Source organism: Clarias gariepinus, chromosome 9 (assembly GCF_024256425.1).
Source record: "Clarias gariepinus isolate MV-2021 ecotype Netherlands chromosome 9, CGAR_prim_01v2, whole genome shotgun sequence".
Classification (NCBI taxonomy): Eukaryota; Metazoa; Chordata; class Actinopteri; order Siluriformes; family Clariidae; genus Clarias; species Clarias gariepinus.
Genome location: NC_071108.1, coordinates 29,458,382 through 29,476,853, shown reverse-complemented (window position 1 = coordinate 29,476,853; position 18,472 = coordinate 29,458,382). Strand labels below are relative to the sequence as shown.

General features: G+C 39.5%; 1 protein-coding gene across 1 annotated transcript; it reads right to left on the bottom strand.

Annotated features, from left to right (window-relative positions):
• Positions 1-1,020: 1,020 nt before the first annotated feature.
• Positions 1,021-16,554, bottom strand: zgc:154046 (Carnitine O-acetyltransferase-like). Its single transcript, XM_053504932.1, has 14 exons — positions 16,308-16,554; positions 11,328-11,597; positions 11,067-11,185; positions 8,180-8,233; positions 7,927-8,092; positions 7,655-7,829; positions 7,379-7,557; positions 6,980-7,080; positions 5,623-5,742; positions 5,343-5,465; positions 5,016-5,151; positions 2,902-2,964; positions 2,675-2,812; positions 1,021-2,090 (listed from the first exon to the last, which is right to left on the bottom strand). The coding sequence occupies exons 1-14, from the start codon at positions 16,332-16,334 to the stop codon at positions 1,875-1,877; spliced, it is 1,887 nt and encodes a 628-aa protein (XP_053360907.1). The 5' UTR covers positions 16,335-16,554; the 3' UTR covers positions 1,021-1,874.
• Positions 16,555-18,472: the final 1,918 nt, after the last annotated feature.

The following is an 18,472-nucleotide window of genomic DNA, read 5'->3' as shown; positions in this document are numbered from 1 at the left end:
CCACCCATCCCAATCCATTAATAAACACTGCTAGACCGGGTTCATTTCCACCCCCTGTCGCCTTGCACCTCCAGTGTCCGAGTTCGATTCTCGCCCCGGGGACCTGGTGCATCAATATTGCATGTTCTCCCCATATGGTGGGTTTCCTCCGGTTGCTTCTCATAGTCCAACGACATGCAGATAAGGCTAATTAGTAGTGTGTGTGTGTGTGTGTAGTAGAAGCTTCATGAAGTTAAAAACGTGTCTGAAGTCAGGACATTCTGAGCACAGTCCCCATACTGTTACAGCCAGGCATGTTTTACATTAACCCAATGAGAAGTGTGTTTAATGAACTCTTACAGGCACATGAACTGATTCAATGTAAGAGACCAATGAATTATTGTTTCTGACTAATCACCATTAAAGAACCTTTAAGTAGCATTAAAATGGAAAATATGAGCCAAGTAAAGTTTGTGTGTTCTGCTAAAACATATATCCCATCCTATTATATTATAATTATATATCTAATTGATGGGAAATATGATATACTATCATTTAACTAACTTTAAACTTTAATAGCAGCTAACAATCACCAGCAAGCTAATGTTAGCGTGGCGGAACTAGCACAAACATGACCTTAATGGCTATTCGAGTATATAATAAAAATTATTTATATATATATATATATAATATTTTTATTACAATATTATATAATTAACAAAATAGAACTTGATAGCCATTAAGGTCATGTTTGTGCTAGTTCTGCCATGCTAACATTAGCTTGCTGGTGATATATTTAGGCATTTTTTGCCTTGTACATGTGTAATGACAATAAAGTTGAAACTAATCTTATCTAATCTATATATACTGTATATAATTTGTTTTGATGATATGTGCTTTGCTAACCAGCTTAGCCCCGCCCCTAGTGAACACCATGCTAGTAGATATAAGATACATGCTAGTAGATATAAGAGGAAACATTGCTCATTACATCCCGTAACACATCCATCAAGAAATTTGTCTGATTTTGAGGACAAAATATGAAATTTAAGCACATTGATTTATTTGATTTAAGAAGAATTCACTACAACAGGTGTTATTTTCAGTGAAATTTTGATTGTAGTATCACTGAACACTCGTCTTGATGAGTGCACAAAACTTTTTCTCCTGACTGTTGAGTAGATATAAGAGGAAACATTGCTCATTACATCCCGTAGATAACTAATAACATCATATATAATATATATACTATCTTAAATGTTAAAATAAATAATTATTTTTTTTCCGTTATGTGCAACATCATTTTCCAAAGAGTGATGTAATGCTTTTAACCGAATTGGAAAATCTTTTCCAGAGACATCTGGACATTTTTCCCTTTTTTCCCCCGCAAATACTTAAAAAAAAAAAAAAAAAAAAAAAAGAACATAAATGTTCCAGGTGTACTATGTCCAAATGTATATTTCTCTCAATAAATATGTAGCTATAGATACACACATACAGGAGACTTTCTAAGTGCTTCAGTAGAGCAGAAAACCCAGGTTTGGTATGGAATACAGCAAACCTTCATACATATCAGTAAACAGCAACAAGTAAACAGCAGCCAACAAAAATACTGAAGTACCACAAACATATTGCAACATAAAGGTGCTTTTTTTCCACCCGCATCAGAGATCCTTATTAAAATGTTGTGGGAGAAACAATAGTCATGGCGATGCAAAGAAATAGGGGCCATAGAACTGTCTGCGTCTGCATGTTCAAGTTCTGCCTGAGGAAATACGCAGGTATAGAAAAATATGTCTTCTTCCTTCTTCTGTTTTTTTTTCCCTCCCAGATTCACAAGTATTCACTCTGGTCCTCTTTGCTTGCATCTGTTTCATTCCCCCTGTAAAGCAGCCTCACTCGCACGGCTTAGCCGTCTTCTCCAGGAGAGCCTTCATGTCCAGAAGTGCCTCCTTGAGAAACCGTGTTAGTTTGCTGGCGTTCGTTTCTTCGCAGCTGTTGAAGGCAGTCACTGCAACATTGATGTGGTCGTCCATTGGGTTGTAGCAGACGCCATAACCGTCTGGCTCCATGGGCCCGATACACATATAACAGTCCGTCTTTGAGCCGACCTGAAAAAGTCATGAGGGCATCATTACAACTTTATCATAATCATCATTTACATGAGTGCCGATGATGACGTTCTTTTGGCTGCACAAGTCACGGTTTAGCCATAGCGGACTGTCTTTTTCTCTTTAAAATTGCTCCCATTTTATCTAGGCTTGGGACCAGAAATAACCCTGAGGCTGGGTTTGGGTATTAACTGGGAATCGAACGAGGCGAAAAGCCTGTCAGTAAGCCACCAATGCCCCATATGTGTGACGTAAAGAATAAAATGGGTCTGTCAAAAGCTCTAAGAGTAGAGGGTAGCATCTGTTCTTCACGGAAATGAAGGAACTTGTGCTTATTAAGAAATCATGACCACTCAATCACTTAAATGCGCTCCAACCCAGTGAAACAACAAAGGGAGATGAAAGTGGCCACTTATTAAAAAACAATTCTAATAATAATAGTCTAATAAGTATTAGTTACATTAGTGCACTATATAATTGTGACCAGCCATTTCCGAGTATGTATGAAGCAACCTAAACATGGTTGAGGTCTTCATACAAATAAATAAATAAAGAAATAATAATAAAAAAATTTAATCAGATACTTGGCTGGTGAAGAGGTTGAAATGCATGGCCACAGCATAGGACGTATCCATGAAGATGTCTGGGAGAGAAGTCAGATCCTCGATGCCTTGCATCTTCAGCCCCAGCAGATGTCTGTCTATTGCCTGGCCGTGAATGGCCTAAGAAGGGACACATTGAGTTCCAGATAATTGTGGTGAATTCATTAGTATGCAACATGTTTGTTTTTAGTCTATTATGGGCTTCTTACCATGCGAGTGTAATCTCGATGGGCATTAATGGCCTTCTCCAGAAGGGCCAGTTTCTCTGCATTCTGCCAAAGAGTTACAATACTTGTCAATTAATAACAGATTTTATTATAATGTAACAAGTTAATACAGAAAATAGCATAAAACTGTAGAGTTTAGAGACGCTTATATTCATACATCAATGTTTCTATAGTAACGGCTTGCACAGTAGCAAGTAATGGTATGGAAGACACGCCGAGTAAACTGATTTGATTTTTGATATAGTAAACTTTTCTAAAAGAAGAGATTATTTGACTTCTTTAAATCAGGTAAAATTTAAGAAATTAGTTAAAAGCCTTCGACTGCAGCTGACGACAAGTTATTTCTCCCTAACTGATGCAGTAAGTAGCTTCTCACTTCTTAAACAACCATGTCAGAAGACATATCCTGTGGTTGTGGCAAAGATATCGCTCTGTTTCACTAGAGTCAACTTATTGTCCTGTAGCAAGCAAAGAAAACAACTAAGGAGATTGCTGAAAACTACTAAAACTGGATGAAGAACTGATTAAGAACGCATCATTAAAACCTGGAAAAATTGCGGTGAACCATCATCTTCAAGGTAGAATTGTGGGCGTGAAAAAACATCCTGAATTAGTATGATGAAAATCAAATCATTAAAAAAAAAACAGTAGTAACTCATGGCTATGTTTAATGGTGAAAGAAATAGGATTTCCACACACACACAATGCGAAGAGAACCCAAGGAATTGAGACTAAACAATTGTGTAGCCTTTAGAAAACCACTTATCAGTGAGGCTAATCGGAAAAAGGCGTAATTTTGCTAGAGAGCAGAAAGAACGGAGTGTGGAGCAATGGAAAAAGGTCATGAGGTCTGATGAGAACATCAGGGTAAGAAGAGAGGCAGATGAGGTGATGCACGCATCATCACTAGTGCCTACCGTACACGCCTGTGGATTGCTTCTGTTTGTCAGGTCTAACGTTATGTGCACGAAAAATGAGGTCAGCTGATGACCTAAATTATTTTTTTCGTCCCTGATGACGAAGGCATTAATCCAAAATGGCAATGCAAGAGAGGTTCAGGGAGCATGAGAAATCATTTTCACACATGGATTGTCCACTACAATGTCCGAGTGGCGCAGTGGTAAAAGCGCTCGCCCTATCATCCGGAGATTGCGAGTTCAATTCCCGGGTCTTGCTGTAACCTGATTAGATCTGATTGGCCGAGCTCTCTCAGAGGGGAGGGATGAGAGGTACTTAGTGCTCACACATTAGTCACGGTTCTACAGACAATCAGGGGCATTTGTGAATCATGCGATGTCACGCAAGCGGAGAGGGTGGATAGCGATGTCCTCCGAGTGTTTTACACAGGGGTCCTACTCTCCCATAAGCAATAGAAGATCTTGGAGAGAAATTCATGTGACTCTGAACAGACTCTGTACATGCTGTGATAGTGCATTAGCTTATTAAAACAATGCCACTGTGAATGCATGTCATAATCGAAACAAAAGTCGGTTGTATGACATATATATATGCTATAAGTTACTGTTTTATGGCACTTTTGGCCAGGCAGTGTAATTAATTTAAAGGGGTTAATAGTAAGTCCACTTCCTGCCAGGCTGCATCATAGCACTAGATCATTGATTCTACATTCTACATCATCGTGCTGTCGTGTTTATTCCATACTTTAACACAATTACTGCAGAACAAAAAGGCACTGACTGGTATTTGGTTACGGAAAAATATAAATCAAGCATGAAAGATTTTGCATTAAAAGACATTCATTTGCACAAATCAAATCCTAAAGTTACAAACCCAATATACCTAAGACAAAAAAAACCTTACAGGAGCTTTGCCTGTTCTCTTTAAATCCTAATAGTTTAACAAGTACATTACAAATATGTCTTTCAGTGCTCGTTGTACAGCTGACTTAAGAACTTTCAATTAATTGTACTGTAGATTAAAAAAGTGCATATTGCTTGGTATAAATCATATGTATATAAAAAAATTTGCATAAAACCTGACAAAATATTAAACCGAAACTAGAAGTACTGCTTGACTTGGGTTAGAAGTTATAAAAGGCATGTAATATCCCAAGCATCCAGCATGCTCTGCCTGACCTGTTTAGACTCGTCATCCATGGCTTGCACGAATTTCAGTGACTCGGTGGAGGTGGAGCGGATGGCCTCAGTTCTGCCCAGTTTAAACATGCGCAGGGAGGCGCTCTCACATGTAGGGCAGCAAACGTTGTAGAACCTAATGCGGCGACAAACCAAAAAAAGGTTCAACACAATGGTTTGGAAATGTGCACTTAATAGCACTAGCTGACATTTCGATTCTTATTTGTTTTGTTAATCACACAACGATTGAAGCAAATGCTCACTAAAATGTCTAACATTTCAACAATGTCATGCTACTTTTTTTAAGCAGGTGGCACCCTGACACACCTGTAATATGCCAGCTGGAGGGCCATTTGGATGAAGGCGTCTGGACTCGTTTTGCATGACTTGAGGTATTTCCTCCCATAATGAGAGAAGTTGAGCACCCGCACGTCCAGGTCATGCACCATTCTGCAGAATAGGTCGAACTCCGATTACAACACATGAATGATTTATTGGGAAATGACCTGACTGCTTCATGCGCAGCGCCGGTCTACACCGCCTCACTAGTTTTTCAAAGATCGCACATGCACAGTACAAAGCAAATGGCATGAGGAAAAGCACTCACATGTTCATGTTCTGTTTGGCTTTCTCAATGTCCTTTTTGATTTCAGGTGTGATGTTAAAGCGCAGCTTCTCTGGCATGGGGAGAGGAATCATAGGAGTTCGCACCATCTCGGTTTTCTTCCTGTTACAAACCAGGTAAAGATGTTATTAAAACGAATAAAACAGTAAAGCTAGATTACAACTTAAATTAGAGTTAGTACAAGCACCCCATAAGACATATGGGATCTAGAGCAACAGCTGGGAAACATCATTTATGTAAACACGATCACCAAGTCTCTTCCTGTGTTGCATCAAATTGCACTAAGGGAATCATTCTAAAATATCCACAGCTTTAACTGCTACTAGGCTTTTTGTTCAAGTTTTGTACATGGTTATGGATTATGGATTACAGTAAGTCACTCTGTGTTTTAAACCACATTAGAAAGTTTTATGGAATGTTATTTAAGAACTGTTTAGTTTTTTTTCTATAATTATTGAAAAGATATTGGAGTAAAATGTTCATAGCTCCAGTGGCAGACTTACACAGTTAATATTGGACACCAAACATTTCACAACTTATTATTTAGATTGTATGTGCAAAAGTTTGTGCACAAATCTTGAGAGAGTCAATTATTTTTGCCCTAATTAACAGAATGGCCTAAAATGTTTCATTAATTTTGTCCCAATGTAACATGTTACATCAGAAGTGTTTTTGAATATCAATCAAAATGACAAATAATATTGTCATCTGGCACCTTCAGGGTCCGGGTTCGATTCTCAGCTAGTTTGCATGTTCCCCCCATGCTTGGTGGGTTTCCTCCTGGTTTTCCTCCCACAGTAAAAAGATGTGCAGATTAGGCTAACTGGCATTCCCAAATTGTCCATAGTGTGTGTGTGTGTGTGTGTGTGTGTGTGTGAGTCCAATCCTACGATAGATTGGCCCCCTGTCCAGTGTGTACCCCGGCCAGGTTCGATTCCCGTCTCTGTGTGCATGGAGTTTGCATGTTCTCCCCGTGTTTGGTGGGTTTTCTCCCAGTACTCTGGTTTCCTCCCACAGCCCAAAGACGTGCAGGTTAGGCTAACTGACATTCCCAAACTGCCCAGAGTGTGTGTGTATGTGTGTGTTCCCTGCGACAGATTGGCACCCTATCCAGGGTGTACCTCGCCTCGTGCCTTAAGTCTCCTTGGATAGGCTCCAATTTTTAATTGTATCTTTTGATCTTTTATCTTTGCAGCCTGTCACAGTCAAACACAGAGTTCCCATGTCGTTAATTTGATCTACATCATTTGATTTAATTTGAAGAAATAAGGGGTGGCTCAAAACTTTTGCACAGTACTGTACCAACATATAATTATACCAGAAATGGATTCTGACTCACATGTATTCCACCACATGGTCCACTAGGAACACAATGGGAGGTCCTTCAGCAGGAGCGTGCTCGTACGTTAGTCCACATGATCCATCCTCGCCCACTATAAACTATGAAGTCAAACAAGACAGCTAAAACTGTATATACGGCCACACTAATAATATGATTTTAGAATTTAAGTGGTCAAATAAAGCAGTGTTCTATGATGTTTATACAGATGCCATGGTTTCTCTTAACCAATGAGCCGCTAATTCAACCGGCATATAAAATAATAGATTTTTAAATTGTTTTAATCAGGTTATTTTGAATCAGATTTCTTTCTATGTGTAAATAGATACAAGTTGTACAGCCAAGTGTATGTGTATCCAGGCAGAACCACGGTGCATGTGTCTGAAATCCATCACAAACCTGTAGTGTTTTGTCAAACCAGCGGTTCCCACTGTTCCAGCGGCTTCCCCCTCCATGCAGCATCTGTGCCGCCACTTTACTGTAGTAGAGCTCGTCCGATACACGCGGCATGGGGGCATCCAGGCACACTAAGAAGATGCTCTTCTGGATCGCCCGTACTGACTCTTTATTTGTTTTGTCTGCAGAACAAACATCAGCAAGACACCGTCAATCCCATTCCGCACATGCAAACAGCGAATCAAACCAAGTTGGTTAAGCAGAGTAGGTATAGATCACCCTTGATGAGGTTGTTGTAGGCTTTGCCCCAGGTGTTGCGGTGATTAGACGTGAGTATACCAATAGGCTCTTTATTGGTCTGTAAAGATGAGTTCCAGATCTTCTCCAACTGCATGTAGAGCTGATCGACCGTCAGTGGCGTGCCGTCGCTATTGTATACGTCCAGAACAAAAAACTTGAAAGCAGACATAGAAGGAGAGTGTAAGTGAGAGATATTTACACAATATTTGATCTGTGATTACACTTGGGTCGCCATTTATGCAGCAGATTACCTGAAAATTGTGAACCACCGTGATGTGAGTTGGTGCCGTCTTTCCAATAGCGTGGTTCACCACAGTGTCTTTCTTCGGTCCTGGTATTCGGCATGAGGACAGCACCTGGTAATACTGGTCCATGCACAATGGCTTTCCTCCCAAATACTCAACTGGTAGAGTTTCACTGTAAAGAGAGGCATGCAAACTGGGAACCAGAGTCTTATGTATTATAGCTTTCTCTGGTCTCCAGATTTAGACATTTAAGACTCACCTGTCAAGCATTTGTTTGAAGTCCAAAACTCCAGCAATCAGTTTGGCAGCAAACCTGCATCGGCAAAAGAGACAATAGTCTCAAGTTATATACTTTTATAGTCTAGTAGTCGCAGAGAGTGTGTCCATGTTGGGAAAAAAATTACTGGACTCAGAACCATCAAAGTCCACTGTTTACAATGTTTAAGAACATACAAAAAAATGATGCAAATCAGGTGTGTGGAACATGTTGCTATGGGATTTTTTGTGAATGAAGGCGTAAAAAGTAACTGGCATTTATAAATGACTTCAAGTCAAGTAGGCTTTTATTATCAATTTAAACATATACAGTTCAGTAGATGAGGAAACGAAACAACGTTCCTCCAGGACCAAGGTGCTACATACAACATACATTTACAACATAAATTACCTAACTAGCTAACTAACTAAGCAACCTAATTAGCTGACTAGCTGGGACAAAACAGATTAAGATTATAAATTAACAGAAACTATCTAAGTCCTGATCCTTGAAGCCTGAGCCTGGTCCTTGAAAAAATAGTATACAGTATATGAATGTATATAGCCGGGTTTTCTTGAGTTACGGTACCTTATACGGGTTTTCTATTGCTATTAACGCTATTATTATTATTATTATTATTTTTATATCACTGCCTACAGTGCCTTTGCATTATTTAATGAAGCCACAAGATGGCAAATTAATGTCATGCAATCATAGCGTGTCTTAACGAGCTACTTGGAGTTGTTGAATTAATAATGTAATACCAATTTATTTCAAGAAAATATCCCTAGAATAAATAAAGACTTTCAAATATGTTTATACTTAAGTAAACATGCACAACATTCGTATTTGGCTCATATCCTAACATTAGAATTGATTTCAATCTGTCTGAATATCTATGACCGTGCTCAACGTAGCTTTCGATCAGGTTTAAACCTGTGGTCCGTGTAACTATTGCTCTTAGAAGCATGTGTTACTTGTGTGCAAACAACACAGCCCAAAGGACAAGGTACATGGCGAGTGAACAAATCTAGCGGTAAGTCTAAACAGGGGACATGACTGAAGGGTAGGTCCACTGGCTTTGTCCATACACTGTTTGGGTTCATAGTGAAAGCAAAGTGTGCTTAAAATAGTATCATGAAAAGGAGATGTGTGTGTGAGTAAAAGGTCAATGTGCAACTTAACACTGCAAATGTCAATAACATCCAGCAATAAATGTCATCTTCAAGAGTACAGCGCATTGTGCCGAGCGATAAATATAAATCATTTTTATGTTAGTTTAATGTGTGGACAGAATTAAATTTGTAAATGAATTTCTGTATTTTATTCCATTGTACTTTCATTTTTATTAAATTCTGTTCTGCTATTTTAAAACAATTCTGTTCTATTCCATTCAACACTTTTAAAAGGGGGCCTGTTATGCAAAATTAACCTTTTTTCTTTTTCTTTTTAGATCAGGACTCCGGTCATGATGAAAATATTTTCCCTGCTGTGCATCCATTGTTCATTTTTGTATTGTACAGGACTTAAACAAGCAAACCAGATTTCCCCCATATTGCGACCTCATATACTCTAGCAACAGGAAACCCTGGTCCGGCTCAATGATCAGCTCCACCCTGCTCTCCCAAACTCCGCCCAGCCTTGCTGTTCTCTGGTACCCCGTTCTACCCAGTTCCAGAGCTAGTTCCCAATTTTGAACCAGTTCTTTATTTTTAAACAGCCAAAGCACTGGCTTTGACCTCAGACAGAAAAACTTGTTCCATGGCGGCACCAACAGTTCGGTGGGCTAGAACAGAACAAAGCACAGCTTACCTCAGGGGCTTGTGGGTGAGATTATCATACCAACTGAACTTTATGTCCCCATCTTTAAAAAAAAATCATAATAAAAGAAAAAACAATTTGGCAGCTTAAATGCTTTCTAGCAATGATAAAACTATTAGAACTGCTTGCAAAGCCATATTAAAGTTCACAATTGTTGTTCTTGTGCATGCTGCTAGCATGTTTATTTGCCACTGGCATTTTTTTTAGTTTAGCATTAGTGCTAGCATTGCCCCCCCAACCCCCAATTTAGTCATATCCTATTCCCTCCTGTCACCGTTTGGGGGCGGCATAATAAACTCAGAGGACAGCCCTACTGAGCCAGCTGTAGAGCCGCAATCGATATGAGAGCGCTAAGTGCCTTCCATCCCACCCCGCTGAGAGAGCTTAACCAATCGGCCCTTTCTGCTCCGAGCTGCGGAGGCCACAGCATCACCCGTGAATTAAACTAGCGACTTCTAGATAATAGGGGAGCACTTTACCCCTGCGCCACTCGGAAGCCATTGCGGGCCATTTTTAAGAGCTATGGGCAGTACTAATAATTAACAGTAGCTAGCCTAATACTGAGGATGTCATTATGAACAAAATGGAAAATGCCTGTTCGGGTTCGGAACATTGACTTTTTCAATTACTGCATTCTGATTGGCCGGGAAAATGCACTTCCACACAGAGGCACTAAGACAACATGTTTGGAAAATGAGTGATAATATGTGACCTACTCCACTGTAATTTCTTATTTGGTTAAATTATTCTATTTTACATTCAATTCTACTCTACTATTGTTTGTTTTTGTTTATGCTCCTATTTTAAAATCTTTTAAATTAGCATATATAATCTTTATATTTATTTCTTCTAATAGGCATTAACTTAAAGCAAATTTATTTACAAGGGATTTTACTCCTTATTTTACCTCTTATGTTAGCTAGTCATGTCTTAATAATTATGTATTATAATCAATAATAATACATGAAATATGACTAATAGTACAGAAAAAGAACACAATCAGTGAGAGATATTTTTAATCTTAGTAGTGACATGTCTGATACAATGCTGTGATGCTTTGACACCGTACCTCATCTGTCCCTGGCGGTCCTGGAAGTGCATCTGAGGCAGAACCACGCCAGGGCTGGTGTACACTGGAATGGGCATACGCGAGTCCAGGTACGTTGACTGCATCCACCAATCAGAGAGCTGCATCAAACAGTCAACAAAACAATTTAACAGTAATTTAAATGAAGAAAATATTTCACTCATAATTGGTGGCCTGTAAGGGATAATTTGGCTGAAAAAGGTCAATCCGATCTGGCAACCCTGACACAGCTACTTTACGTACCCAGTTCTCAGTTTTGCGTGCTCGTCTCTCGAGTCCTTTTTGTAGCCTTTCCCCGACACCACCAGAGGATAGGAACTCAGCCATCAGCTGGCGTGTGTGGCTCATCTCCTCCTCAGACACGAGTGGTTCGAGTACTGCCAGATAACGTTCACAGGTCTGTCTGAGCGGTGGCACGGGCAGCTTGGGCAGACCATCCTGATGAGCCTGAGAGTGATCACGGATCTGCACAATTACCACTGGCCTTGCTAAGAGCGTGGGCACAGCCCTTGACTGTGGGAGGAAAAAAAAAACACCACACACACACACACACACATATATATAATCCACATTGGAAGAAAAAAAAAAATCAATAACATGTTGGTGTAACATGGAAATGCAGCCCAACATGACAAGTTCCTGACTTCCTATAACTTTTTCCTGATAATGTTTCAATACTGGCCCTTAAGAATCCCAGAAAACTGTAAGCATCAATTTTCCAGCTGATGGTTGATTTTTTTTTTTTTCACTTTTTTCTTTGAGGACGTTTTCGTTCCATACTCTGCCATTCACTCTCAGGCTGGTAGTGATGAATCCATCTAACGTCACCAGTGATGAATCCCTTTAAGAAACTTTTGTTTGCAGATATCCAAACGGTTCTGCATATTTTCTTCCGTGAGTTGTTTCTGCAACGGTACACCACATTACACAAAGTCTTTTTCACAAGTGGGGCGTCTATTTTTGCTCACACCTCAGTTCCAAATGAACTGATGTAACATATGCAAACTGGAGAGACAGTTGCCTTGAACGGCTGGCGCTGATAAGAGAGTGCGCGCAACAGTTGAAATAGAACCCTAGTGCGGATAATTTTCGACTCATCCCTTGATGTTTAATGTTTTGATGTTAAGTCTTGTGGAACATCCATAAAACATGTTTGTATCTGTCATGACTTATATTACAGCAATTATAAATAGTTTCTTCCTCACCAGCCTGACTTTTATTTGCTCAAATAGACAAAACCATACAGCGTCTCGTGGTAAAGAGAAATCGAAAACAAGTCCCCCTTCCTAATAACTGCCTGACTAAATAAACATATTGTATGCTCATAAAAAAAAAAAACAAAGCTAACCAGTTGTATCACATATTTACCCACACCTTGTGTAAGGCGTCCGACAGAAATGATAATGTTTTACATTCAGTCAGCCATTAAAAAAGAGAAAAGAAACACCCTTTATTTCTTCTGACCACCTTCGGCTTTGATTAAAAGAGTCTTAAAGGTTGCAGAGAGGATCACTGCGTCGCAACCTCAGATCGGACAGTATATAATCACACACACAGTCAGACTGATGGTGAATGAAAGCATGTCTGCCTCACCCCTGTAAGACTTTATCTCTGTCTGATGGACACCTGCTGCTATAATTGGTGTACATGTGTCTGGCTTTTATATCTGTCATACTGTATAGAGACCAGCTTCTATAATCGGTGTCCATGTGTCTGGTTTTTATCTCTGTCGTATCGAGCTGCTGCAATAATCAGTGTACATGTATCGGGTATAAAGAGACCTGTGTTACTATCCTTCACCTTATTTATCGTCAAAGAAAAGCAATATAAATTCTGTAGAAGCACAATAATTCCATATGTGATCAATAATACAATAAATAAATAAATAAATAAATAAATACAATGACCCGTTCTGTACAAATAGCAAATAAAATTAACTAATTTTTTATTTTATTCAGTTCATGTGTGAAAATGATTGTCCATGCTCCCAAAACCACACTCACAATGTAAGTCCTGGAACATGCCTGTGCCATCAGGGGGAAAAATTACAAATCCATTGGAAAGGTCATTCGGTACATTCAAGTCATCAACTGACTTCATTTTATCGCCACATAACGTTGCCGAGACTAGACCTAAGCAACTAAAGCAACCCCTGATCATAAGACTGCCTCCAGAGGCTTGTACCATGGCCACTGTGAACGATGTGTGTCCACCTCATGCGCTTCCCTTCTTACCCTGATGCACAATCACTCAGGAATAGGGTCAATCTGGACTCATCAGACCACATGGACTTTCTTCTTCCCCATCACTCCAATGTCGAGTCTTTATGTTCCCTGGCAAACTCATGCCTTTTTCTAATGAGTCTCACTATCAAGTAATTTTCTTATGGCCATACGGATGATTAGTCCCAATCCTGAGAGTTCTCATCACATTGTATGCGTATGGAGACGCTCTTACTTTCACTGTCAAACATTCTTTAGCTCTGATTTATACCGTTGTGTTTTCTTACAATGCAACTTCACCAAGCGTTTAAGTGATCTCCAACCAGCTTTGGATAGGTCTTAAAACAATTTCCAATAATTATAATGTTTTCTTTGCTTGATGCAGGCCAAAAGTTTTACCCTCCTGAAATAGGGTAGCAGAACTACGGTCCGAGCTGCTGTTACAGAAAATTAAACACCGTCTTATTAATCAGTAATGAGAACTCAACGGATCTGTGGAATAACATAATTATCAGGACTGGTTAACAAATCCTAAACATCAGCATTGGGAAACTCTAGGTGATGGAAATAACATTAATAATTAACCCAAAATTGGACTAATCAATAAACAGTTTGTTCTATCCAGGAATTAAAAAAAAAGATGATGCATCTGAGAAGTCTGCACTATATTTTACACAATCCTCAGCCTGTTGACACGCCATCACGTGATCAATTCTTTTTTATTCCTCTGTTCATCTTTTAAGAGTGGCACAATGGCTTAGTGGTTAGCACTGTCGCCTTGCAACTCCAGGGTCCGGGTTCGATTTCCTTGGGTATGTGTGCATAAAGTTTGCATGTTCTCCCCATGCTTGGTGGGTTTCCTTCCACAGACAAGACATGCACGTTAGACTAACTGGTGTCCCCAAAATGTACAAAGTGTGTGTGTGTGTGTGTGTGTGTGTGTGTGTGTGTATCTGTGTGTGCCCTGCGATGAATTGGCATCCTGTCCAGGGTGTACCCCGCCTCGTGCCCTAAGTCTCCTGGGATAGGCTCCAGGCTCCCTGTGACCCTAAATACAGGATAAAGCGTATAGACGATGAGTGATTGAGCGAGTGAGTGATGTTGGCTTGGTTTAAACCTTTGCTCTTTAGAATAGTCCTGTTTTAGACTGTTAGCACATTGGCTGTCCCTTTGCCAGCTCTTTGAGTTGTTTTCATTGTGTGTGTGTGTTTGTTTAATCCTTTCTGCATTAGTATCCACTGCATCTGCATAGTCTCGTGTTATGATGGTGACTGGCAAAGTATGGCTAAATGTCAGTTCAAACAAGGATTAATACATGCTCTGACTTCGTTCGAATGATTTTGTGTTAACATGATGAACTGTCCCGGCTTTTTTAGCTATTTTAGTTATCACACTCACTGGTGTAATCTGATCGGAGTAATTCCAGCATAACAAATCTGGCACGCTGTATAAAATCATACTGTCTGCACATGCTTAGTATCAGTCGCTGCTTTTACATAAACGATATTTTTCCCAACTAAATGCGTTTACATGCTCAAAACATTCAATCAGAATTTTAGCAAATTTTTTTTTCATTTAGCAAATAACTGTAGATAAATATTGTCAGGGTCAGGCTTTCTCTAAGGAGACGTTTATGTAACATTTCTAAAAGGAGTTTTTAGTGTTAGCACTTTGTAACTAAGTTTTCTGCAAACAGATTTTTTTTCAGGGTTTCTGCATTCCTCTTCTTTTCGAATTATCTTGACAAGAAAGAAAAAATTGAGGCTGGTCAAAGGGAACTGTTTATAGCTGTTCTTAAGAAAGTATTAACACAAACCATGTTTTGCAGACATTCCAGACTGTTAAATGTAATTTGAAACAGATAAAAAGTGTGTATAATAGACGGACCAGTAAAACTTGACAGGATGCCTCGGCTTTGTATGCTTTTAAAACACCATTAAAACATACCTCGAACAGGAAGAATGCTATTAAAGACCCGGTTATAACCCCATCACCTCTGTTTAAACCATATGTATATAAACATGAGGCATGCTGGAGCAGCTTGTTCCGGATGTGGGCGGGGTTTATTTCAGGGCATGAAAGATGTACACAGAAGCCGAAATAAAGAAGTAAAATAAATATTTTGGATAAAAATAGACAGGAAATTTTGTCATGCAAAAATCACATTGTTAAATTCATTACGAGCGGTGTTCAAGTCAAACCGGGACATGTGATTAAATTTCTCATGAATGAAGGTGTAAAGCTGACATTTACAGAAGACTTGGAGCACAGGATGGTGATGAGACTCTTAGCTGCAGTTTAACATTTGAATGGTGCAAATGTTTTAAACAAGACCGTACGACCGTACTGAGAAAAAACTTTCTACCTTTACGGTAAATGAGCACTAGTTAAACACTGGGACAAGTGCATTAGTAAATAATAAAGGGAGATTTTAACTCTTGGAAATGTGTCTGGTTATTCTGCACAATCAAAAGTCCAGGATTTAAGGGCAACTTAAGAAGGGCACGAGGCAGGGTGCACCATGGACTGAGTGCCAGTCCATCGCACACACACGTTTCGGGAACACTGATTATTCTAACCTACGTGTCTTTGGACTGTGGGAGCAAACCCAGCAAGCACGGGGAGAACGGGGCGGCAATCGAACCATCGACCCTGGAGGTGCGAGGCGACGGTGCTAATCAACTGAATGCATGCATATTTAAAATAAGAAATTAAATGCATAGCTCAGGGGCAAACCTAAGAAGCAACAAAGTGTTTAAACAGAGTTTCTTTTTTTTATACAAGATCATGACTGATTGATTTAATCATAACTCAGAATTTTAGTGTTAGAAAATCAGATCTCTCTCTCTCTTTCACACACACACACACACACACACACACACACACACACTTGAGCCTGGTCCATGGTTGCTGTTACATGTCACACACACACACACAGAGATCACTGATTCTGCTGCTTGTTATTGTAGTGGTGTCAGGGTTAATGGTTCTCAGGACTCACCGCAGCTCGCGCCAGGACACTCAGCATGGCTCGAGCTCCGACTCTCCGTCCAGGTTCGGGTTTAAAGGGCGCAACAAAGTCGCGGTGACATTCTGCTTTCCAAGGACGAGCTCCAGTTGTTGTCAAACTTCTCCGCGTCTCCGCCCTCACCCAGCGCGCGCACAGCTACCACATTGGGGTATTACTTCCGGTTACCCCTCCCACCTCCTTTAATATTTTTATTTACATCAGGTTGTGGGACACCACCGAGGCGCACATTGATGCAAATCTGGCAACCCTTTTGCAGCACTTATTTTTGTTCACACCGCTATTTTCTGCCTCCTGTATCTATAACCTGAACCGTACAGAAGATGTCTCCTCTATTCCGAATCCGAAAATCCGAAACTGTTTTTCACTGACACGCACAAATAGGTTCACGGCTAAATCTAAGCGCTCTTGACTGATTCATTCCTCGAATCCTCTAACGCAGTGACTCAACAGTACCACCTAGTGGCAGATCAAAGACGTCATCTTTTTTACAGGACAAAGCTGGAGTGATGCACAGGACAAAGCTGGAGTGATCATGGTGACTCACTCACTTATCCTGTATACATGAAAGGGTCCCAGGGGGCCTGGAGCCTATCCGAGGAGACTTAGGGCACGAGGTGGGGTACACCCTGGACAGGGTGCCAATCCATCGCAGGGCACTCTGTGCCACCGATGCGATTATTGTCAATGCTTGATTGTTCACACAGTATAAATCTAACAGCTGGTTGTGCCCCACCTCCAAAATATGTCAACAGTGCTCCTAGGGAAGTTTAATAAAAGTAGAAATGATGGAACAGAATGCAATTTGAACAACATTAATTATTAAACACAGCAGCAAGCCATCTGTACACATAAAACAACTCTTAATCTGTAACTAGATAATTGAGGCATAATGATATTTAAATATACTGTAATAGCAAAGAGTTCAAAGGTAGGCTAATGTAAATAATGCTAAGCTGTTATCAGAAACAAATTTATGAAACAGAGGCTTATTTTTATTTAATATATATATATATATATATATATATATATATATATATATATATATCCAGAAATGTAATTTTTACACAGAAGACAAAAACTTTTATTTAAAACTATCTTAGTAATTTGTTACATTTTAATATATTAAGATGTCAAGTCTATTTAAGGATGTTAAATTTTAAACATGAACTTTCCTAAAACAATAAGAGAGGCCACCTAGGCTGTTTTTTTTACAAATGCCATAAATGTAAGTACAACAGCAAGAAAAACCCACTAAATTAATTATTTCACTTATCTAGTATACCACCTCTCGTTTACAGGGTCGCAGGGGGCCTGGAGCTTATTCCAGGTGACTTTGGACACAAGAAGTGGTACACCCTGTCTGAAGTTTGCAAATAAACAGAGAAGAATTGGGAGAAAGTGCTGTGGTCAGATGAGACCAAAATTGAGCTCTTTGGCATCAACCCGGGAAAACTTTGCCGCATTGAGCTCTGGCCATGTATTGTAAAAATCTTAAATGAGAATGTCCTAAAGATGGGCTGTAAATGGATCTTCCAGCATAAAAATGATTTAAAGCATATTGTCAAGGCAACAAAAAAGAGGCTCAATAAGAAGCACATTAAGGTCATGGACTGGACTAACCAGTCTCCAGAATTTAATTCTATATAAAAAAATTTATGGATGGAGCTAAAGCTTCAAGTTGCCAAGTGACAGGCAAGAGACCTCTTGAGATCTGTTAAAAATTGTGGACCAAAATCCCTCCTGAGATGTGTGCAAACCTGGTCACCTACAACTACAAGAAACATCTTACCTCTGTGCTTGCCAATAAGGTCCTCTCCACTGAGTCACATTTTGCCTGAAGATAGAATACTTATTTTACTCATTGAAATGCAACTCAATTCATAACTATTGTATAATGTGCTTTCTGGATTTTTGGTTAATATTCTGTCTCCATCCTTTAAAGAAAAAATGTATGATAAAAAAATTATAGACCCTTCATTTCTTTGTACGTGGGCAAAAATCTACAGAGGATTAATGTAATTATTTTGTATGTAAAAATGAAAGTGCCTGATTCTTTTTAGATTTCCAGAAGCTTACAATAAATTCTTTGCCTTTCTAGCCACTTACAGTGAGTCAGAACACAGACTGTGGATCAC